General features: G+C 42.6%; 1 protein-coding gene across 1 annotated transcript in view; it reads left to right on the forward strand.

Moving 5' to 3' along the window:
- The window catches only part of TRABD2B (TraB domain containing 2B), a 295,708-nt gene that overhangs the window by 197,898 nt on the left and 72,463 nt on the right, over positions 1-25,347 (forward strand). The window contains exon 5 of the mRNA XM_066597625.1: positions 19,179-19,269. Within this exon, the coding sequence (XP_066453722.1) occupies positions 19,179-19,269 (91 nt within the window). The remainder of the gene's footprint in view (positions 1-19,178; positions 19,270-25,347) is intronic.

Here is a 25,347-nt window from a genome sequence, read left to right on the forward strand (position 1 = left end):
AGATATTACACCCCTCGTAGCTCCAGAACACCCAAGAAAATCCACCATAGCGCGCTGGAGCGTAAGCACAGATACTGACCGGGCCTGAGCAGCAAACGCATGTCGTAACTGAAGGAACTGGAAAGGCAAGGTGCTGGGAAGCGGGATGTAAGCCCCTCCACTTCACAGGTGCCCTGCGCATGCATCGGAAGAGGAGACAGGAGAGCCACATGGTGTGCATGCTAGATTTCACAAAGGGGTTGATAGCAAGAGGCAGAGGAGGCTGGTTGTCCTGTATGATGTATTGAGTGATGGTGGCCCCGCCTCTTTGACTCAAGGTAGCGCATTAGTAGATCAGGATTTTAACTTGATGCCACTTGCGTTTCTCAAGGTGTAAACGCGTTTGTAACACTATTCAGATGCTGTTTAACTACATGATGGCAGCTCAGACACTAGTTAAATGGTGACAAGCTCCCTTTAATGAAATGACCCTTAAAAAATTCCCCAAAATTTTTGGGATGCATTACCTATTATTGGACTACTAGCAAAATCAGACTGGCTCTGGTCATGTTATTACTTCTCCCTGTACTAACTTATCTTTCACTGTGTATTATTAATGTTAACATGGTTGGCTAGGGTTTAAAATCATACCTGCCTTCCCCCAGAAACAGCGCCACACTGGTCCTTGGGTTCTATCTGGTATTGCACCTTCACTTCATTGAACCGAATGGGGCTGAGCTGCAATACAAGATCAGAGAGGTGCCGGTAAATAGATAAAGTAACAGAGTTTGAGGTGGCCCATATAGCTGGAGACGTATGTGTTGTTTTTTTTTATTTGCTCTCTCTCTTTTCTTCTTTTTTCCCTGACTATTTAGCATGAAGAAATGGCATTGATTTATAAAGAAATTCTATGGGTTAATAGTGATCAGTGGGGCCTCGACAAGTACCATTTTGGTTTTGCTTGGTGAACCGGAGTGGCTGGCCGGAGTCCAACTGAACACCAAAAGAAGCAAGCAATGGTATTGATATATATGTATATATAATAATGGCAATGGCATATATTATTTAGAATTGAGTTCTTGTAATATACAGTAAGAATACCCTGCCGGACGTCTTCTGACATCACAGCTCTTACGGCCTTCAATCAGAATGTCTTCAGGCATCAGACAGTGGATTGGAAAGGGTTAAGGGGTTGTTTCTGGGTGTTTACTTAATTTTTGTTGGTGCTAGTATTGCCATTGTACATTTACTTTGTAAGTTTGTCGAATGTTAGGTGTACAATTCTTAATAAATATATATTTAATACAATCCCAGCCATGTTTTTATAATCCCAGACGATGGCTTTGATTAGTTATGAATTAGTTATGATGTCGTGCCTGAGCTAAACAATCTTGCAGGCTCACAGATAATTATATATGGATGATCAGTATGGATGTTGTGCTTGCTGTTTTACTGAGACACATGTTCTGTTTTACATCATAGAAGCGTCTCTTAACAATAAATAGATCATAAAGTGATCCACTGTCCTTTTTGGAGAAACCTAGAGTAAAGTACTCGATTTCCCTGCAGCACCACCGCAGGTGAAATGAAGTATTACAGGGTGATCATCCAAATCAATGAGTTGTCTATGTAATACAGGACAGGACAGGTCCTCCCGAGCAAGAGACACTCTTTGTAAAGCCCCTTTATACAGGGGACAACTGTTGGACACTTAAGTGCCCGTTATTCTACTTTTACACAAGAGGATCATTACTCAAAGAATGGAGGCGGAGGGGGCCAAGATCGTTCCGGCTTGTTCGCCTCCATTCACAGTTAGCAAGCCGTCGTTCATTGATGAACGACTGCCTGTTTAAGCAGAACGATGGAGCGGCAGACCAACTTTTAGGTCTGAAGGACAGATCCGATCAACGATTTATCACTGATCGTCTTTCAGTGCCTGCATTCACATTGCACAATTATCGTACAATCCGCTCAATCTAACTAGTGGTTTGTACAATAATTGTGCCTTGTAAAAAGGGCTTAACTGTTGTCTGTTCTGGCCAAGGAATGACTTCCTCTATTAACGTAAAATTCATGATAGGGTATGTGGGATCCAGGGGTGTAACTATAGAGGATGCAGGGGATGCGGTTGCACCCGGGCCCAGGAGCATTGGGGGGCCCATAAGGCCTCTCTTCTCCATATAGGGAGCCCAGTACCATGAATAAAGCATTATAGTTGGGGGCCCTGTTACAGGTTTTGCATTGGGGCCCAGGAACTTCAAGTTACGCCTTTGGTGGAAACTATTTTTCTCTAGGGTAGACACCCCCTTTAAGCATCATTTTACGGCTGTATTTTTCTACTATTTTTGCTTTTTGCCATTCGCACTAGTCCGGGCTTGGTGGAAATTCCTCTTATTAATGATCTGTGGCAGATGTCAGAAAGCAGACATATATATATTTTTTTTACATTTCACACAGATGTAAAAGAAATCGCTCGTATTCTGTGACTAAACTTTACAGAAACAAAAGCTACTGTGTGAAAGACCTGTCACTAGTTGGAAGCAAGAACGGTTCTTCGCAGGCAGCTCCGTCGTCTCTCTCTATTTTCCATTGTGTTCGTCTTATGTAAGCACTAAGAGTTGAATTTAGTACTGTGCAAAAGTTTTAGGCGGGTGTGGAAAAAATGTTGCAAAGTAAGAATGCTGTCAAAAATAGACGTGTTAATAGTTTATTCTGTCAATTATCAAAATGCTAAGTTATTGAACAAAATAGAAATCTAAATCAAATGAAAACGGCAGGCTGGTGCAGCCACCAACCCCCATGCTATATTAGCATAACCTACCACAACCATTTTCTTTTTAACTGTATTTAAGAAAAAACCCTAAAATCCAGTATTTTTCCCATTGACCGCAGAACCTGATACCAGTCTGTCACTTCCTGATGTGCAAAGAAAACTTTGCAGCAGTCTCTCACTAATATCAAAGGCAGGATTACACTGAAAAGTCAAACCTAAATGTAGATAACAGAGGCTTCACCAGGGGCGTAACTATAGAGGATGCAGGGGATGCGGTTGCACCCGGGCCCAGGAGCCTTAGGGGCCCATAAGGCCTCTCTTCTCCATATACGAAGCCGAGTACTATGAATAAAGCATTATAGTTGGGGGCCCTGTTACAGGTTTTGCATTGGGGCCCAGAAGCTTCAAGTTACGCCTCTGGGCTTCACCATTTACAATTGGGGATCAGCTGGGACCATCTGCTCCCTTTCCTGCAAAATGACCCCAGCACAAGTCACAGAACATGTCTAGAACAGTCTCCTATGCAAGTTAATGGGTCCCCTTCTGACCATTGTGTGACTGGCCCATGAAGCTGCTGTAAAGCATATCTTATTAATGCTGTTAAAAGTAGCTCAGGCAAGATGGTCGCCCCCATAGTCAAGAACAGACAGCAAAATAAAAAACGATTAGAAAAATGTAAAATGTTTCACTATTTGGATTTAATTAATACAAAAAATTGGTGATAAAGTCCCTTTAAAGGCATGTAGTAGGGTGGTCCATAGAGATATGGCAAGAAGTAAAGTGGTAGCTATACACCAAGACACCTTCCCAATTGTTACATCTGCCAATAGTAATGTGAGGGTAAAGTTTTAGCTTTGAATTCCATGCGCGCACACCATCGACTCCGGAGGTTAGACGCGGCCGGCGTAGGAGTAACGCGTCACATGCCAACCACTGACCAGGGCGGAAGTACTTGCCGGCAGTGATCGAGGCAGTTGTGGAAACTGGAACTTTGCCAGCTTCTGCACTGCCTTATACAGCCTGCAGGACAGACATGGGAAGACGAGGAGGTGTCTGGTGAATGGCCCGGTGAGGTACAGGTGAGTTTAGAATTTTTTTTTTGCTGACAGAACCACTTTAAGGACTGGACAGCAGACTCCTTGGTCAACTGTGTTGGAACAGCCTTGCAATTTGCTTCCACCACTTGAAGCAACAGTTGCTTTTCTTCTACGTCATTAGTAAAAAGTCTGAAAGTTCATGGTCTTTGAGGACAACCTTGTCGTAGACATAAGAGCCTGAAACTCTGCCCCAAATAAAGGTCTTTTGAAAGAAAAAAAATAGAGGGTGTCTTGCATTGTAGATGAAAGTTGAGTTTTTTGGCCACCCTAACATTGTGCCATGATAGGCTAAACTCTGGACTGTACAATAGGTGCTGCATATCCAGGGGAGGGAAATGGGAAGTTCGGGGGCAGCCAATGACCAGCCCCGTAAACAGCAAGAGTTGTGGTGGGGTAAGAATCAGTATACCCTGGAGCTGCCATAACCCCAGGTTATATGAGTGTTTCCCCTGCAGTCAGTATGCATCCTTTCCTAAAACAGAAGGGCGTTCACAATATTTGGTGTGGCCATCCTTTGCCTTCCAAACAGTATCAATTCTTCAGTTTTTGAAGGAATTCAGCAGGGAGGTTGTTCCAGTCATCTTGGAGAGCTAACCACAGATCTGTGGATGTCATCTTGTTCCAATTCTTCCATTTCTTCATGTAATCCAAGACAGACTGGATAATGATGAGATCAGGGCTCTGTGGGGCCAAATCATCACTTCCAGGACTCCTTGTTCTTTTTTACACTGAAGATAGTTCTTAATGACATTGGCTGGATGTTTTGGGTCGTTGTCCTGCTGCAGAATACATTTGGAGTCAATCCGCCGAGCTGTCCGTGCTTCTCCACACAATTTCCAGTAGGAATTTCATTTTGATTGCCTTTCATTTCACACACTGGTAATGACTTTTTTCCTCTTCTTCTTCTTTTTGATGTTTTTGAGCTAATTGCTTTCAATGAAAAGTGTTTTGTTTCCTGCTCCGACTTGGCTGTGAGAAGCTTTTCTGTTTGCAATGCGAAAGGGCTTATATAACTCGGAGGGATGCTCGGCCAAAAATACATGAAATTTTGGAATTTTTTTCTTTTTGTTCTCTGAATGTCCCTTTTTTTTTCCTTAGCAAAGTTGGAAAATTATGTTATCTTGCAAATACGTTACATCAGCTAAAAATACTTTCCCAAGGTTTGTTTTTTAAATTTTGTAATCGCGTGAAGGTTACTTTCTGAAATATTGCATTAGATAAGAACATAATTAGTCCTGAATTTATCAAAGTGTCTGTGATTTTTTGGCAGTGGTATTTATTTTCCTTCTTTTTATTGAGTAGCAGACATTTCGAGGATACCTTCAGTGCAATAATACAAGTTTTTTTTTTCTTTATCGTCACATATGCTGGTCGGGGGAAATGATTATTTTTTTATTTCTATTACTTACGGACAGATATGTAGCACCAACATATTCCAACATATTTTTGGCTGATTTTGTATGAAATTCTATGGAAGTACCGTAGAAGACTCATGTACCTCTATGGTAGCTCCATTACGGCTTTGCATAAAATCGAGTCGTTCTATGGCCATGTGTATGAGCTCTAACTCTTTTTTTGGGGCTCGTCTTATTTCTCTGGGCTCATAGAAGTTGGTTGTATTTCTCCTACTTCACCTAAAGGCACATTGAGAGTCATTCAAGGGCTTGTGCCAAGATTGACTTTTATCACCTATCCACAGGATAGGTGATAAAAATCTGGTCAATGGAAGTCTCATCACTGAAACCCCCACTGATCCTGAAAATGGGAGTCCCTCTTCTTGTCACTGTGGGCTCACTGCACCCACTCGCAGTGACGTGGAGATTGAATGGAACAGTGTTCCTACATGCTTACAAGTACTCGGCTACCTCTGGCAGTCCCATTGAAGATGAATCGAGCAGCAACGTGCATGTGCGACCGACGTTCCATTCAATCATCTCCTCACTGTAGGGGTGCAGAGAGCAGGAAGAAAGGTGTTAATGGGACTCCCATTCTTGAGATCAGTAGAGGTCTCAGCTCTGAGACCCCCTCCACCAGACTTTTAGCATCTATTTCATGGATAGGTGATAAAATTCAATATTGGTACAAGCCTACTAAGTGAGGGATGATTAAAGGGGTATTCCCATCTCAGCACTTCCTGGTTAAGATGGGAATCTTGCAGCTGGTTTCCCGACCACCTCACCAGGTGTTATGGAAACAGCCAAGTGTGGCAGCCTTATGGTATTTCTGTAACTCCCATTGAAGGGAATGGGTGCTCCGGAAACAGTATAGTAGGTTGTACTATGCTGTTTCTCTAACTTCCATGCACTTCAATGACAGACAGCGCAAGGCTGCCACGCTTGGCTGCTTCCTTAACAACTGGCAAGGTGGTCGAGAAAGTAGCCGCTGGTTTCTCATCTCAGCCAGGAAGTGCTGGTATAAGAATACCCCTTTAACCCATCATTAAAAGAGCATTTACTTGAGTGTCAGAGGGCTGCCACCGATGTGCAAATGTGGAACACAGTTTTCTGGGACCCTAACTGGCAACTTAGCACCAGCAAATTCTTAGTTAATAAGGCATCAAAGGTTCCTCTGCCAATGGTATATATGAACCAATTAAGTCATTCATCCAACTGGACTACCTTAAGGTGCCTTTAGACGTAACGACTATCGTTCAAAAAATCTTTCAAACGAGCAAAAGTCAACGATTATCGTTCAGTCTAAACGCGAGCCAACGAATGACCGACGAAAGAGAACTATTCACTTTTCATACGTCATTTATGCAATAGGATGAAACTGAAAGGGAGGGGACACAGATTAGATATTAGACAGAGAGGGTGATCAATGAGTGGAACAGGTTACCACGGGAGGTGGTGAGTTCTCCTTCAATAGAAGTGTTCAAACAAAGGCTGGACAGACACCTTTCTGGGATGATTTAGTGATCCTGCACTAAGCAGGGGGTTGGACCCGATGACCCTGGAGGTCCTTTCCAATTCTACCATTCTAAGATTCTATGATTCAAGTGAGAATCCGCTTGTCTAAAAGGACCTTTTCTCGATACTGTGCTAAAATCTGCTCGACTGCAGTGTTTTTGGTTGCCCTGCTTCACATTACATGCCTGTGTTGGGTTTAATTTTTCAAAAGAAATTACTCTAGATGTAAAATTGAAGTTCCCGTCTTTCAGGGTAACATGAATAGTCTACATTTAGCGGAGTCTACCTTTCCTTAAGTGTAGGAACCAAATCCTTATGTAAACTGTGTTTTACAAAAAGCTTGTTTTAATAGCTGAGGATACTGAAACGCAGAAGAGCCCTTATAGGAAAATGTTGTGTATGCAGCCGACCATTTACCGGTTCCTTGCTTTCCTCTCCACTAATATTTATATAAGAATGCGGAGGATTTCGGCAGAATGTTGAGGTTGGAGCCGACACAACGGAATAATGTTGAGTTATTATCAGGTCTGTTTTGTAGACCTCCGGTTAGGGATGTGTCATTCCTCTACGTTCTCATGTGAGTATTACTTACTGTACAAGACTGAAGTCTCATGACATTGTCTTCTTTCGAACTGCTATAACCCTTTCAAGTCCAAGCCTGTTTGTGCCTTCATGACCATGGCAAGTTTTGGAAATCCGGCATGTATCACTTTAACAGAGAATAACTCTGTAAAGGTTTAACAGATCCAAGTAAGGCTACATTTACAGAAACTTGGACCGATATCGCATTTGCCAATGAGCTATTTCCATATCGATGCAAAGTGTTTTTGATTAAAAATTGCGAACCTTACACATGTGTTAGGATCGCGTTTCCCATTGACTTCAGTGGGAAACATCTCACTCGCAGGTATATCACATGGCATGCGAGTGCCATGCAATGTCTTTGAAGGTCCCATTGAAAGCAATGGGCGAGGCATTCCGAGAAAACGCCAAAAGACAGAACATGCTGTGATTACTATCAAAAATGTGTGAATGAATCCATTCAAAAAAATGGACTTCATATTCGTGCGAATTTCCTGCGCATCGCAAAAAACCCATGCAAGAATATCGCTCGTGTGAATAAGCGCTAATCCTGAAATTGTTTCTGCATCACATATTGTACTTAATATAGGTGGTAAATGTAGATAAAAAACACCAAAATTGAGTAGGGTTTCAAAATGTCATTTTTTGTTGTTTTGTTCAACTGCAACATATAAACTATGTACATATATATCATACTAACTTTTTTTTTATCAGATATATATTTCAGCTGGTTTACTTTACTTTGGAAGCACATTTGAAAAATATCACACATTTCTAAGCAGTTTACGAGGTTTACTAGTTTAACATCCATTTTTAACATTATGATGTCTATTGTTTCTAATTTGCATTTATATTTCATTTATAATTTGTAATCTATCAAATGATTAACGATGACCTGTCCGTTTGTGCGTGAGTGAGTGGATTTGTGAGTGACTTACATGCTCCGCCCCTGATCACATGATGGTGACATCATCACAGGTCCTGTACGCACACGGCTGCTGTCCGCTAGGTGTTCATTAGTATTCCATAGCAACTCAGGCTGCAGGGGGTTTGTAGTCCATCCGTAATCTGCAAAAGGATGTAGGACCTTTGATACGTCATGGTCATGTGCTAAGAGGCGGAGCATGTAACTCTCTCACTGGTGATGAAGGACCTTTGATGACGTCACCATCATGTGTAGTGGATTATATACTACACTCCTCTCTTTTCCGATCTCACACCGACAGTAAAGTGGAGGAGAATAAACTGTTACAACACTGACAGGCCAGAAAAGTTTGTAGTATACAAACTCTCCCGGCTAGCGCTGTGATCGGCTGTCACTAATGATGTCATTGGGACCTGAACTAATTATGTACCGATGATGGCATCCATACAGGCTGTTAGTGAACAGCCTGTTCGGGTGTTTTGCCTCCTGGGCTACAATTATCTGTGGAGTGCCTGCCATAAATGTACGTTGCTGCTGCACAGAGCCCAGGCAGCAGCAATGTAAATTTATCATCAGCAGTTGAGAAGGGGTTAAACAAGCTTTATCCCTAAGGTTAAAGGGTAATGAAACTTGAAAAAAAAATGTGATATATCATAGTGATGTCAAACTTTTTATAGGAGAGCCGAAATGACCCAATTGGGAACAGCACTCATATGACATTAAAGGAGGTTTTCTGGACTTTCAAATAGATGGACTATCTTTAGGATGGGTCATCAATATCAGATTGGTGGGGGATTCAACTCCCTGCATCTCACTGTTCAGGTGAAGGGGCTGAACTCCTGAAGAGGGCGCCACATCTTTTTCATTGCTTACTTGGTAAAGCTCGTTACATCTTGTAGTAGCTATGCCTGGTATTACAGCTCATTCACTTGCATGGAGCTGAGCAGCAGTAAGCTGCCGTTCCAGGCGTAGGCGCTGCACCATGTACCGAGCATTGTCTAGCAAACAGTGAGGGGATGTGAGGCTCGCCGGAGAGAAGGGGGTGCAGAGAGAAGGGGGTGCAGGAAGTCTAACTCCACCAATCAATGACCCATCAGAAGGAAAAGCCATGAATACCAAAGTCTCAGAAAACCATTTTAATTTCCATCATTAGTTTAATTCACACATCTATTTAAAAACTCATCCATGTTGGAAAAATAATGCTCCGTCTGCTGTCCGTATGTCCATTTTTTGACTTCCATATGTCACTGATTTTTCACATCCTCAAAGGAAAACAAAAACTACTTCCTGGATTTTCAGCTCTTTTTCTGTCTATTAGCAGCAGATCCAAGAAATCTGAATCCGCGCAGACAGCGTCCGTCTGTGTGCTGCCCACTTTTATGTGTCCCCATTGGCTTCATTGGTCAAGTCTCGCCCACAAATTAGACATGAATAGTGCATGCTGTGATTTTTTTTTCCACACAGACCGAGTATGTGTGTTAAAAAACAGATGTGTGGATTGGCACATTGACTACTATGGGTACATGTGCTGTCCAACGCTTGTCTGTTGTAGACTCGGAAAGTACACACACTGTTAGCTCTAAGGGTTTATTTTTGCAAATCTATCTTCCATCCTGTGTTTCTGCCTTGACTAAAACTTTCTATTTTTGGGGTGCATATCTTTGTTCCACCCGTCTGAGGACTTTGCATTGTAGCTCAGGTGTTAACAGAAGGCTGCATATTCCTGACATCAAACATGTTTGCTGCTAAGTACACTGAATGATCTTGCATTAGGAATATCTGCTTAGTAACAGATGATCCACCTTTTTGGGTGGCCACAGTTTTCAGACAATGGAGAACAGATTCCACAAGGTGACGGGCATCCTCCATATTCGACCCATGGCTTCTACAGCTCCATTAGTTGATACATATTTTGTGGATAAGCCCTTTGTAGCATATTCCGAACATATTCAATGTACTTACAGTCCGGTGAGTTTGGGGCCAAGGCAGTGTGGAAAATTCATTGTTGTGTTCCTCTAACCACTCCCTAGTGATTCAAGCTCAATGACACAGAGAGCTGTCCTGTTGAAAGATGACACTGTAGTTGGGAAGACTTCCTGAAGATATGGGTGTGGATGGTCAGCTAATAGATCCCTATAGTGTTCACCATTTAAGGATAGTGGTATGATGACCAACTTTACTCCATGCCAGGGAAACTCTCCCCAGACTATGACATCACCACCTGTTGAACCCCAATGGTTCACTCATGGGATGCCTCTTCATACCGTTTATGTCAGATGAAGACCCGGCCATCTGTATGGTTCAGCAGACAACGGGACTCATCACTTCTGACCAGCTTCTGTCACATGTCCAAGGTCCACTAACGTGGAATCATCAGGGCACCCTTGTTGGCTCTCGGCTATTCTACACCAGTCATGCAAGGTGTGCCACATGGTCATTACAAAAAGCTGTCTAGCTTCCCCACTGTTGTACCTCTTGATCAGTTGGTCCACTGTGACACATCATTGCTGAAATACTAGATGTTCCACCCAATGCTCGTGTCTAAGACCAAGCACATGTGGCTTGCCACTATAAAATCTTCTGTTGGATGTCTGTCTGTGGTTCAACCAGGCTTGGTAAACTCTTAATATTGGGGTTTGAGAACAGCCAACAAATGTGACTGCTTCAGAAAAACTGGCACCACACCTCCAGGCACCAACAACCTGCTTGTGGTCAAAGTTACTCAAGTCACCACATTTACCCATAACCACCAAATATTGCCTTTTGCTGCACATAGGGGGGTTTAGCACATTATCTGAGAGCAAATTGTGACATGGCCATCACATGGTACCACGTTACTGATCACAAGGTGTCACGCACCAGCTGTTCCTACTGTAGGGATTGTTCAATGTATATAAGATGTCATATATATCACAGTTGGTGGTGTTTTCACTTCCTAGTATATATCCATAGAGCCGCCGTGTGCTGTCATACAACCATACATGCTTCTAGGACAAAAAACCTACATACATGTGGCATGTAGGGTTATCGTAGTTTGAACACGTCTAGAATGGGGCTCGTGACGTCATTTAATTCCCATCCAATGAAGGAAATACTGTATTATTGTATATTTGATTATTTACACTCCATTTGAGACCCTAGAACACATGCTTGCGTGTATCATACATGCGTCCAGGGCAATATGCTTTACATACTTGTATATGTATATGCAGTAAACAGTCCTCTTTGATCGCATTGCATTTGATTTTACTGACCTAATCAGAAGCAGATCACTGCAGGGATATTAAGGGATTTTTTCCAATTCTGACCCTGAGTTTATGATTTAAAAAGACCCCCTATAATACCATTTACTTACTGATCAAGGAGAGGCATTGCACCAAAGCACTTTGATGATAAATCTCAAATCTTAAAAACCAAATGTGATGTGTGTAACAGGAGGAATGAAAGTTCCACATCTGGTCAGAGAACTAGGAACGTTTTAACCATAAGAGCTCTATACAGGATTCAGATGATGACGTCCTACTAGCGCAGAATGAAAGATGTCCTCAAGGATGATCATAGACTTAAAGGAGATCGTAAAAGATGAGGCCAAATGGAAGAAATAAGCAATTTTATACCGGTGGCCCCCGCCATGCTGACTTTTCTGCAGAGCTGGCATGCCTTTATACCAACGTGAGTGATCGTTGCAATTGATCACTAGCCTCATTGGTCTTGTGCTGCACACGTTGAGGTTAGCGATTGGCTGCAGCGATCATGTGGGTATAAGGGCATTTTATCACTGCAGCAAAAGACCGTAAGGCTGGGTTCACACAGGGCGGATTTTCTGCGGAAATTCCGTCCGGAATTTCACTGCAGCAGATCAACCTGCGGCCGCTAATCCCAGTGTTAGCCAGCCATATGGACGAGATTTGTCAAAAATCTCATCCACACGGGACGGCCAATCCATCGCGGCAAGCCAGCAGAAGCTGGTGCTGCGGCGCGGATGCCCGGGCCGTAGCATGTCTATTTTTTTTTGTTTCCATTGTGGCCACTCTCTTTTTTATGTGAGCGCCGGCCGCAACGGAAAGGCATGTGGCCAAGCTGTTCCAAAACCCACAGCTAAGCGTTGAGCTGGGTTTTGAAAAGCTGTCCCATTTCTACTACATAGGAACGTACCCAAAGCCAGATTTTTTACGATATTTAGGCTAGGGCTACACGGCAACATGTGTCGGGTGGCAGAGATTCTCAGATAAGTTGTGCGATGAAAAACTTTTTTGACTTGCTGTTGCGTGAAATTTAGCAAATTTTTACTGGAAGTGATTTTACTGTTTTGGTTCGCTTAACACTGGTCCTGAACCTGGTGTATAACACTGTCTAAAAGCCATAAAAGCTCTGAGAGTGTTATGCAGAGCTTTAATGCAGTTTTATACACCAGTTTTAGGGGTTTTGGCAAGCTTGCGGTTTGGCTCGAACTAATTCAGAACAAACCAAACTTTTTGCAAAACTTTGGTGAACCAACCAAACTAAACTTTTCAAAAGTTAGTTATCGCTAAACAGCATTTTCTCAAGAAACAGCAGCACTGTTGTTTATTTCAGTGAAATTTAGTTGACCCGCAATACCAGATACAACCTGTGGACAAGAGTGGCGCTGTTTATAGGCACAACCAGACTCTTATCGCCAGTCCTGAACAATACCTTTATTGAAATCCATACTTTCCACATAGTACGGGGAAAGGTAATCCATTAACTCTCAACACTTTTTATTATCAGTTCCATCCGTGAGAAAATGAGAAGGAACTTCAGAGTGACCTGGTATTCTTTCGTTGGCACAAGATTACTAAGAGTCTGCCAAGCCTCCTTCTGATAATACATGTAACACTTTCACAGAGCTGTTTCTTTTCAACAAGGGGCTCTTTTCAGAAAAGCTATCAGATTTTTTTCCTGGTGCCCGGTGATACAGTTCCTCTTGTGACGGATAATGTGAAACTTGGTTCTCAGGAATGTTAGATAGATGAGGAAACACTGTAGGGTCAGGAGGACAGGAGAAACAGACCGAGAAACATCAGTCAGGGCTAAAAATGGTGGCTTCTACCTACATACATGTAGCAGAATTAGAACTTTTACTTCACTTAACCTATAGGCACTCCATATGCCCCCAGAGACACCATACTCTCCCGTAGAAGCAACGCTGCTTAACAGGGTTGAAGGCCAGTGAGGACTCATACAAGTGTCCTCCTTTTTACGGAGAATCTATCTTTCCTTATCCGTTCAATCGGGGGCGACTCTCGGACACTTTATGGATCAGCCCTCTCCATGCGGTTCTTTTTAGTATGGCTTCTTTCCGTTTGATCACTTACATGTTGGTGTTGGCTTTGATAGTATCAAGCCAATGCATTCTTTGGTGGCCAGGTCTTCTTTTGCCGTTGACCACTCCAAGCATTATCAATGTTTCTAATGAATTAGTGCACATTATAGAGAATACGTCCATATATATAAATCTTCAGAAGGAACCTCGTGGACACATATCGTGTGAAATGAAAAGTTATCATTGCCAAGTGATGCGAGAAAAAAATTGGGCCTCTTTCAGGTTTTCTTTTTTTTTTGAGTGAGAATCGCTCAATTGTCGGAGTCGTATGGTTTTCATCTCACCCCATCTATGAATGACTGTCTGTTTGAATGGAGGTGGATGCCCCGGAAGAGATCTCTGGTGTGCCCCTTATCCACGCAGTGAATGACTATCACTCCTGTGTGAAAGCACAGGAGCAATAGTCGTTGGGATGACCATTGGGTGCTTAAACGCACAACAGTCGTACTCTGTAACAGTACTCTTAGAAAGAAGGAAGGCCCCTAGTGGCTAGCGAATTGGGGACATCTTTCAGAGAGAGAACATAATTTTTGGTAAATAATGTGAATTGCAATTGTATTGTTTTTTACATTCATATAAACAGACGTTTATTGAAACAACAACAACCATTGACCATACAACATGCCCCCTGTGGGTCTACAGTCATGGCCAAAAGTTTTGAAAGTGATGCAAACTTAGTTTTTTACAAAGGTTGCTGCTTCAATTTTTATAGAAGGAATTTGCATCAACACTAGATTGTTAGGAGAGAGATCAGACGGATTGCAATAAATTTCAGTCATTCCATGCTATGAAAATTAACTTAATCCAAAAAGCCCATCTCCACTATTGCTGTGAAGACGGTTTCAGGGTGCCCAGGACCGTCTCCTAAAGAGGATTCAGCTACGGCATTGGTTTAACACTATAGATGAGCGAGTATACTCGCTAAAGGCAATTGCTCGAGCGAGCATTGCCTTTAGCGAGTATCTCCCCCACTCAAGACGGAAGGTTCGGGTGCCGGCAGCGGGCACGGAGCTGCGGGGGAGAGCGGGGCGGAACGGAGGGGAGATCTCTCTCTCCCTCTCTCCCCCCTGCTCCCACCTGCTGACAGCCGCTACTCACCGCTCCCCCGCGCCGGCACCCGAACCTTCCGTCTTGAGCAGGCAGGTACTCGCTAAGGGCAATGCTCGCTCGAGCAATTGCCCTTAGCGAGTATACTCGCTCATCTCTATTCAACACCAATTGAGCTTGCTCAGGAATGGTAGCAGGTAGGTGGTCAGTGCATCGGACTGTTTGAGACATCTGGAAGATGATGATTGTCCAGAGAAGAGAAGGTGAGTGCTACCATGAGTCCTGTGTCATGCCAACATTACATTATCCTGAAACTATTCATGTGTGGGGTCGCTTTTCATCCTCCTAGAGCAACTTCTCCCAACCATCCAGGAGCAATCTGATGATGAACAATGCTTTTTCCAGCATGATAGAACACCATGTCACAAGGCAAAAGTCATCACTAAGTGGCTTGATGAACAGAACATTGAAATTTTGGGTTCATGGCCAGGAAACTGCACAGATCTCAATTCCATTGAGAACCTGTGGTCAATCCTCAAGAAGCGGACAGACAAACAAAAACACAGCAATTGCGATGAACTCCAAGCACTGATTAGGCAAGAATGGTTTGCCATGAGTCAGGATTTGGCCCAGAAGCCGATCTCCAGCATGCCAGGGAAAATTGCAGAAGTCTTGAAAAATAAGGGTCAATGCTAGGAATATTGAGTCTTTGCCTAAACTTCATGCATGAGTCAATCGAAATTTAAAAAAACCTACAAAATGCTTATAATTGAACTTCAGTAACCATAGAAACATCTGACTAAGGCATCATGTGCACAGGAGTCCGCAGCGGAATTCGACCCAGCCCGCAGCCGAGAACACTGCAGTTACCTGGCTGGGTCTTCTGCGTGCTGCCCAAGCCTTCTATTTCCGGGTCTGCAGATGCATGTGGAAGTGCCGGCGGCCCTGCGGAATCCGTGGCCCCGGATTGGACACCTTCCATTGACTTCAATGGAAGCCGCCTGTGTCGGATCCGCACTGAAATGGAGCACGTTGCGATTTTTTTCCAGACCAAAAGGTCCGCAGATCAAGTCCGTATGCTTTATTTCATTTGCAGACGCCCGTGTATCCCTATGGTTTGCAGATCTTCCACGCGGGTGACTCGTACGGATTCCGCAAATCGGTCCGCCCGTGGACATTGGCCCTAAAAGATCTAAAAACACTGAAGCAGCAAACTTTATGAAAACCAAAATTTATGTTGATCTCAAAAGGTTTGGCCACAACTGTAATGTAGAGAATAAACAATTCAGGGATCATAAGGACTACACCGTCCACCTACGGACACCTTTGGGACTGCAATGAGGTATTGAAATGATCCTATACTTCAGCACTCCACTATCATACACACGTCAAGTATATAGGAGGATGTCCTTCAGATGACTAAACCAATAATTAGAAGATACAATATATGAGAGGCTCCGCAGCCGACTACAGGGTTCTGCATGGTAAATGCACAATTACAATAGAGACCTACAGTATTTAGAGGTGTATCTGCTTTCCCTATGTGGGGTAGAAACCCGTAGTGGTGATTATCACATGTTGAAATAAGTGTACGGCTGGTTGCACACCTGGTTTGAAAGGGTTACCAGTTGCCTATATGGGCTGTATATGGTTACACATCAGTGAGACTCTCCTTACCCCGGGGCGGGCATGTGTATGAGCCTATGTGTGCACTACATCTGTTCTGTAGCACATTCCCATGGCAGGAGACACAGTGACCTCGCTTTTGCCTTAGTTTTCACCATCTGTCACAATAAATTAGGATAATAGTTTTGCGTCTTTTATGTTTTATGATGTGCAGGACAATGAAGAGAATGTGTGTACCCCGAGCTCAGGGCAGCGAGAAAACTGCTCACGAACCCAACACTTAATTATTAAACTGCATTAGTTAGCAATTTAAAGGTAACCTTCAAAGTGACTCACCATATTACGGCCAAAAAGTAAACACTAAATGTAGCCGGAGATGTCAAAGTACTTTTGGTGACCCAACTGTGATCTTCACGTCTGATGTTTCAGAGTGGGGCATCATGCACAAGGCCAGTGTTGGGAGGGGATGAAGCAAGTTGATGGTACATGGCGGTGCAGAGCTCAGGCCACTTGTCAGAGTGGCATAGCCAAGTAGGAGAGGTTGCAAGAGACTGCTCACCCCTCTTATATACTCCACTGCTTTAATATTGCCAATCATCTGCAACCTGGCAAAGTCCAAATACTGTTCCTGTGGGGGTTCTCAATTGCACTCTGCCCACCATTGCTAGCGCCATTCTGACGACTACATCAATTTGAATCAAGTGGATGGTAGTGATGATGTGGCACTTGCGCTACTGGTCATCCATCTTAAGGGGACACACTTGGTATTTGCCAAGTGCCTCCATCTCCAAAGAAGCCCAGAGGGATGTGAACTTTTGTCCCAGTGCCCTGGGTCTCTGGAGTGCCACTTTCAACGGTATTTGCATTCTGAGGTCATCCTAGAAGGCTTTAATATGGGACACAGGATGTCAGCATCCTGGTGTAGGTGGTACGATGATGTCACTGCATCCAATGTCCTGTACTGGGATGCCAACTCCAGAGCCCTCCATGACTCCATCTGTGGGATCAGGGTAAAGAGAATATAAGATTGATTATTTTAATGTGAAGAGGCACTAAAATGTATAGGGGGCACTATTATCTATGTGAGGGCACTATTATCTATGAGAGAACATGATAACCTATGAGAGGGTACTATAACTTATAAGGGGTACTATTATCTATGAGGGGGTGCTATAACTTATGTGGGGCACTATTATCTATGAGGGAGTGCTATAACTTATGAGGGGGCACTATTATGTATCAGAGGACATGGTAACCTATGAGGGGGTGCTGTGACTTATGAGGGGATACTATTATTTATGAGGGGGTATTATAACTTACAGTGGGACACTATTATCTATAAGAGGACATGGTAACCTATGAGGGGGTAGTATAACTAATGAGGAGGCACTATTGTGTAAGAGAGAACATGGTACCCTATGAGGGGGCACTATAATTTATGAGGAGGCACTAGTATCTATAAGAGGATATGATAACTTAGAATACTATAACCTGTTAAAGGCACTATTACCAGAGTATTAGGCTGCACAGAGGTGGACATTTGTATTACATGGAGTAAAAAGGGGTTTTTGTTACTTTTTGAGACATAAATAAGGTATAATTAACTATCATACCCCCTTTGTGCCTTCATGCAAGGGAAACTGTCACCTTTATTTTCTAGGAGGCGCAAAGGGGGCATTATTACTTTGTAAAGGGCACAAAGTGGACATTTCTACTGTTTGGCAGGCACAAAGAGAGTCATAATTACTGTGTGGAGCAGAAAAGGGGCGTTATTACTGTCAGAGCTGCATTATTGTTGTCTCGACATGGAGTCTGGCTTTGCTTTTAATTCCCCGTCATTGTTACAAGGCTTGTATTAAGAGTCTGACTTTGGCTTGAAGGAATGCTGCTTCCAATAGGTGGCACTGTGGAGGTTTTATTCCATCTCCCTTATTTGCATATTACCCAGAGGAGCATGCATGTCCATTTGAGTCTCCTAACTCACCGCCTAGGTGCTCTCCCTAAGGAGAAAAGATAGCATTTCTGATCCTCATCCCAGGCCTCTCACTAGCAAAGCCAGGCTCCTACTGTACACTAATGAAGGGCAAATACTCTGAAACAGCTGTCTGTGCATGGAGTCTGGCTATGCTTTTAATTCCCAGTCATTGTTACAAGGCTTGTATAAAGAGTCTGACTTTGGCTTGAGGGAATGCTGCTTCCAATAGGTGGCACTGTAGAGGTTTTATTCCATCTCCCTTATTTGCATTGTTGTCTGGGAGCACACAGGAGGTATTGTAGAACTTTATACAGCACAATGGTGACTATAATTACTTTTACATTCCTTTGTTTATTCCACGTGACTCGCACTCTGACTCTCAAAATCATACATGGTCTTCAGTGTTGACTGGACGTTAGTATCTCTATGCAAACTTATGAGACGCACATTGTGAATCCCATAGCAGCAAAACACAATGTGATAAGCTTATTGTTTGGAGACTCGCCTAACAAAAATGGAGTATCGAAAGTAGACAAATATACTATCTTCAACCTGTGGCTCTTCAGTTGTTGGAAAACTACAACTCTGGTGTTCCTTGGCAGTCAGTAATTGTCTTGGCTCTTGGGGCATGATGGGAGCTGTAATTTTACAGGAGCTGGAAAGCCCAGATCGGAGACCACTGATCTCCATTCTATCCAATTGATGGAAATATTCTCCCTCCTTACGGGGATGATAAAACAGGACAGCTTTATTTTATGATGGACCTCTCCACTTCTGAATGGATAAGGAACAAGGATTCCATTAGTCCGGTAAACTCACCATCCAGCCTTATGCATTTATATACACCTTTACTGACGTTTAATAAGGTGCGCATTATACCGCCTCTTACACATATTAATGGCTTTCATGTTTTGTTCATAGGTCATTTCCTGGGAAATAATACTGTGATTGATGTTCTGAAACAAGGAGGATATGAGGTTGAACACACACCTGCTGGACAAAGCATTACAAAGTAAGATTATTCTGGATTTTGGTCCTTGGTACTATTATTTTTGACCATGTGCATTTTATAGCTGCGTGAATTGTCACTTTTATATTGAAGGATCAACTTTTATCATCTATCACCAGGACAGCTAACCAACTGTACTCTGTATACTGGCTAGAGACACACTTTGTTACTCAACCTAGAAGCTTTCAGAGCTGCTGGTCTGTTGCACTTTCCATATCCACTAGCTTGCTCACCCAACTTCTTAGTAAATTACTACTGCCACTCATATTCGCAATGTGCATTCTTCTTTTATACATTTCACTCCACTTACTCCTCCTCATGGGCAGTCCATACTTCACCCTTGTGTGACTGCTGGTCCTAGCACTCCCATTAGCCCATTGATCGGTTATTCCAACCTTCAGGATGGCCACCATTCCAGAGCAGAGAACCTCTTCACACACCCTACATTCCAAATTATTGCAAGGGTGGAAACAGCCTTTAAATGGGTCAAAAGTGGGGAGACGTTTGACAAAGGTCTCTCTACATTGTTCGGTTTTCTACTGTATCTAGTAACAGGAGAATGGTTTGCAGAGATTCCACCAGAAGGCGTTCTCCAGATCAATGAGGTTGGGTGGGAACAGAACGTCGACTCAGTTTTGTCTGCAGTTTTGAAATAATTCCTTCAATATTTTAATTCTTGAATGTTCCTGTGAATTATACTAAATGTTTGATGAATAAATGTGATGGATTTCACATGAATGTTCTGTACATAGTAGGGATTAGGTACTCTTTTGTCACATTGCTGGTGGTCTTGCCGCAGAAGTGTCTGACTTTGTATCCATAAGTCATAAAACCAGATTTCAGTACAGACAACATTTTGGATGAGAATCCCACCATTGGCACAACATTCCTATAATATCACTTTGAAATGAGTACTTTGAAAGAGAATATAGTTCAATTTCAAAACCACTGTGGTATTACAAAACCACTTGGTCTGGAGACTCGAAGTGGAACAAGCTTTCAAAAACAGAAATAAATGACAATAATTCCACTGAAGAGCCATGAGAACTCTTCTGGGGCAATATTGTGATGTACTTTCACTGACTAATTAGAGGAATCTGGCAGTACCATGATCTGGATTTAGCTTCTGTTGTCCAGTAGGATACTTTTTCTTGCACCACACAAGTAGGGGCATAACTATAGAGGGTGTAGAGGTAACATTTGCAGCCAGGCTCTGGCATTGTGCATTGTGGTTGAAGAGACAGAACAATCACATCCAACAATTTATGCCCCTGTAGTCACATTCTGCCTGGTTACTCATGCCCATGTTTGGACTTTCAAGACCAGGCTGAGAGAAGACTTAATAGCTGTCTACAAATATCTGAAGGGCTGTCACAGTGCAGAGGGATCAGCCCTATTCTCATCTGCACAAGGAAAGACTAGAAGCAATGGGATGAAACTGAAAGGAAGGAGACACAGATTAGATATTAGAAAAAACTTTCTAACAGTGAGGGTGATCAATGAGTGGAACAGGTCACCACGGGAGGCGGTGAGTTCTCCTTCAATGGAAGTGTTCAAACAAAGGCTCAACAGACATCTGTCTGGGATGATTTAGTGATCCTGCACTGAGCAGGGGGTTGGACCCGATGACCCTGTAGGTCCTTTCCAACTCTACCATTCCATGATTCTATGACAATTAGCCTTGATTATCTTGATCTGCCTAGTCACACTTTTGATTAGACACACTTATTTAATCCTAAAGGCCCCCCTCATTCTCCAAGTCTTCAACGTCCAGTAATAATATGGTGATAAAGTTGTTGCATAGAATTTGAAAAAGATGACTGTTTTTTTCCCCAAAATAGAGCTATAATTATCTACATTTTTTGCGCGGTATTACAGTTCCTCCTTATTGACTCAAAGTGGTTTTACCCAGAAGATGTTTATCCCCTATCGACAGGATATAGGATAAGTGTCTGATTGTTAACAATCCTATGACTAGGACCTCCAGTGATCCCGAAAATGACAGCACTGAATGACCCATTTAAATGGATTAGTGGTGTGCACTTCTATGAGATGGGCGGATATTGCCGTAGAAGTGAATGGTGTAGTGGTTGAGCATGTCTACTGCTTCTCTGTTCACATGTAACACTTCAGGGTGCTGTTCTCAGGCTTGTTGGGGGTACCAGTGGTCAGCCACCCAGCGTTTAGATATTCATCCCTTATTCTGTGGATAGAGGATAAATATCCTTGGTGGTAAAAACCCTTTAAAGTGAAACCAAAATGCAATGTCACACACAAGCCATGGACAAAAAGAAAGAAGTCAAATTTTTTTAACCTTGTATTTTTTTTACGTTCAGTTTTTCAACAGCGTATGTGTCCTGCTCTTCCTATAACAGGGTTTACTAACCCAAACTGTCGTCGTCAGATATTTTTTCAGGATGGTCCTGCAGCTAAACCAGTAGTGGAGGATATCTTTCCTATCTCTACTGCCACGTTGTTGTGAAAACTAGCATGGCCAAAGTCATAGGACCCCTCTCAATTAAGGGCATATCCTACCCACAAGGTATTATTGGTTGTTATGAGACTAATTTAAGTGAGTAAAGACATTTTTGGAGCAAATTAGTCAATTTAATAAAATTAAAGTTTTAGTAACCCTCCATTGTAAATGTACAGCAGGCATTCGCTGGTTGGGTATTGCGCGTTTATACGGACCTGCAGAATAACCATAACATGTCCTTTTTGCTGCACCATGAACTTCGTAAAAGCAAAACTTAAAAAAACAATGATGCAGTTGTGTGGGTTTTCTTTTCCATGTCATTCCACTTACTTTTTTAATGTTTTTCAATGCATTATATGGTACATTAAATAGTATGATCAAAAAAAATTCAACTTGGCCGACAAAAAAACAAACCCTCATATGGCTATGTTAACTGAAAAATAAGAATGTTATGGCTCTTGCAAAGCTGAGATGAAAAAACAAAAGTGAACATCTAAAACATTTCTGGTCATTAATGGGATAATAAGGGTGGTTTCACATCTCCGTTTGAGCTTCCGTCTTCCTCCTCAGTTAGGGAAATGGGATAGGTGAAACCCCGTGGCCGAACGGCTCTGTTACCGGACGGAACCAAACAGACTCCAAACAGCGCCGAACGGACTCCAGTTGCCCGGCTGTTGGATGAAAGAAAGAACGCTGCATGCATGGGATTTTGATCCGGGTCACGACAGAACCTCTGATCGGAAATTCCAACGCAGATGTGAAACCGGCTTAATTCCGCAAAAAATTTTTCGAGAAAAAAAGGAATTTGGCCAAAATGAGAGGCTGGCCGTAATGCATTTGGGCAATGCTGAAAATTGATGTTGTATATAAGAAAAATGATGTTTATTTGAATGATTTCTATGGTGCCTACTTTTTTTTCTCTAAGGCCTGATGGGTATATCGTACTCACCAGCTCTGCTAATACAAGCTATGGTCCTTTTGGTTCAGTAGAACTCTAGGGTGTGGTTACATTTGGATTATGTATGGTTAAACACGGGAACAACACTGAATGAAGCTGTGCTAGTTATTATTTTTGGTCTTGGCTGTCATGTCTTCTAATGTAATATATTTTTTCATAAGATGCCGGGCACCTCCCGTAAAGGGGGTTATTTTTCCATTGAAAAATTAAGTTTGATATATTAAAAGAATACTTTCAGACCACATGTTATTTTCCAAATTCCATCGCTCTATACCTCTTTTAAAAAATTAACCAATATTGGCAAAGGCAGAGCTATGAAAGTGGTCTTGTAAGTCTAGCCAGTGTTTCGGCTGACTTCTTGAACCTGAAACAATCCCCTCTGATAGTGCATACTCCGGTGTCCGATTCCAACTATTTAAAAGCGAGCTATTGATTTTGGAAGTGGATCACGGCTTTAGATTTAACAAGTCAGCTTTGTATACTAGTGATCCTTATAATATTGTTCGAGAAAGATTTCTCTGTCTTGGAGACATGGAGCCGAAAGCAAAGGGGGTCGAAGCAAAGTAGTGGAATGCGGCCTCCTTGGTCAAAAATTCAATTAGGAAAGCTAGAGAGAAGTACATTTTTATTCTTTTGACTGCAAGATCTTGCGGTCGGCGGATCATCTATTTCGTTAATAGATATTGACAATCTCCAATGAATAAAAGCTCAAACATTCAGATGTTTTTCGACCAAGAACAATAAAGTTGGGATTAGAACATTTAATGTCTAGAGCCGCACTCCTATAGACGTGCCAGGTTTGGTCTGGATCACACGGATAATGTTCCTAAAAGTAATAGTAAAGACATCAGAGGCTTAACATGAAATCGTTTGACCATAATTATAGGCAGCGTGACCACAACACCGTTCTATTAAAAAAATAAAGGTTTTAAAGTTTATACACCAGACCACATGAGTATCACATTAGTGGACATTTCAACGTGTTTTTAAAGAAATCACGGATAGTTCTCTAATAATCAGATCGTTGAGAACATTTATGGCCATAAAAAAATGAGGCCTATGATTTTTTCTATTTCGGTGTGCCAGAAAACCTTCTCTGACGAGTATAGGTGGTAGTCTAAGATCCCTCAAAGAGTCTTGAAACATGACTCAAGTTATCAGCCAAACCAGAGGCATCCATCTGTAGATACTACTGTATCAGAGTCGTTGCACCATGTCAATACTGAGTAGGGGTGTGGTTGACCATGTGAGATCCGGTGTGTACTGTAGTGAAGACAATGCTTAATATATTGTTCTGTGAAGGCCTTCTAGAAGGAATGGACCAAGTACTACTTTTTTTTCTTTTGCGAGAAGAACACTTTTGGATTCTTTTGCCAAAAACAAGGCAATGCTAGCTTGTTAGCAAGGCTCCCTGGCTTTATTGGATAGTGACCTGAGTGACGCACAGTGCCCGCTCCAGCCCACGTGATCCACACTCCAGTGCATGCTCAGTGCCATTCTGGAGTCGGATGCCAAGATGATCACTTTATTGCTGGTGTGTGGATGAATTGGTTGGCTAGGAGGTGCGTGTTCCAGCCGGCCAATCAGTACTTGTCTGTACACATTTATTCCAGTTCATCCTCATTGAGGACGCCAGTTATGCTTCTAGTCTGAAGGTGTTTCTGGTCAAGTCGACGGCTCCTGTCTTGTTCCACTGTCAGGATAATTGTGTTTGCTGTTAAGGATAATTGGGATGTTTATCATTTATCTCCTGACTAATTGCTTATATTGTATTGGAGTGATTGGACTTCCATGTGGTTCGTTTAACACCTATACTGCATTTATTGTAGCAAACATTATACCTGCTTTTCAATAAGGAAAAGACAGGGTCACCCCTGGTTTCTGATGTGGGGTTACCTTCATCATGGCAAGTGCTCCGCTTTTAGGTAAAATCGCATCTAGAGATGAGCGAGTAGTGCCTTAGCCAAGTATCTCCCCGCTCGTCTCTAAAGATTTGGGGGCCGGCGCGGGTGAAAGTTGAGTTGCGGCGGGGAGCGGGGGGGAAGGAGGGAGAGAGAGATCTCCCCTTCGTTCCTCCCCGCTCTCCCCCGCCGTTCCCAGCCCCCTGCCGGCACCCGAATCTTTAGAGATGAGCGGGGAGATACTCGGCTAAGGCACTACTCGCTCGAGTAATGTGCCTTAGAGACTATACTCGCTCATCTCTAATCGCATCACATTAGTAGGTTAGGGTCAGATTCCTTGCTACCACACTTTTGGTTTCATTAAAAATATTTTATGTTCTCCGCAGTTGTTTGTTACTTATATATTCATCCTTTTAAGATAAGAAATTATGCCTGATCCAGAAGAGGTGTTTTGCGTCTAGCTTGGACATACGATTGAGTTTTCACAAGGAAAATCAGTGCTGTAAATATGGAATCTCACCCAGCTAATTAAATGCTTACTCGGTGCTGGTGGTGAGCAAAAAATTTGAAAGAAAGTTGATTGGTAATCCAAGTTGTGGTTCAAGACTCTTTAGAGAGGATCTATTTGGTCCTCTGACAAGTGAAATACAGCCTTACAGCTGTGTCCCCACCGATTCCATTGATCTTTTTATTTTGGTTATAGTCCCCCTGGTAATCCGCAATGGCTTCTGTTACATATGTAGCCC

The sequence above is a fragment of the Eleutherodactylus coqui genome, chromosome 3 (genome assembly GCF_035609145.1).
Source record: "Eleutherodactylus coqui strain aEleCoq1 chromosome 3, aEleCoq1.hap1, whole genome shotgun sequence".
Classification (NCBI taxonomy): Eukaryota; Metazoa; Chordata; class Amphibia; order Anura; family Eleutherodactylidae; genus Eleutherodactylus; species Eleutherodactylus coqui.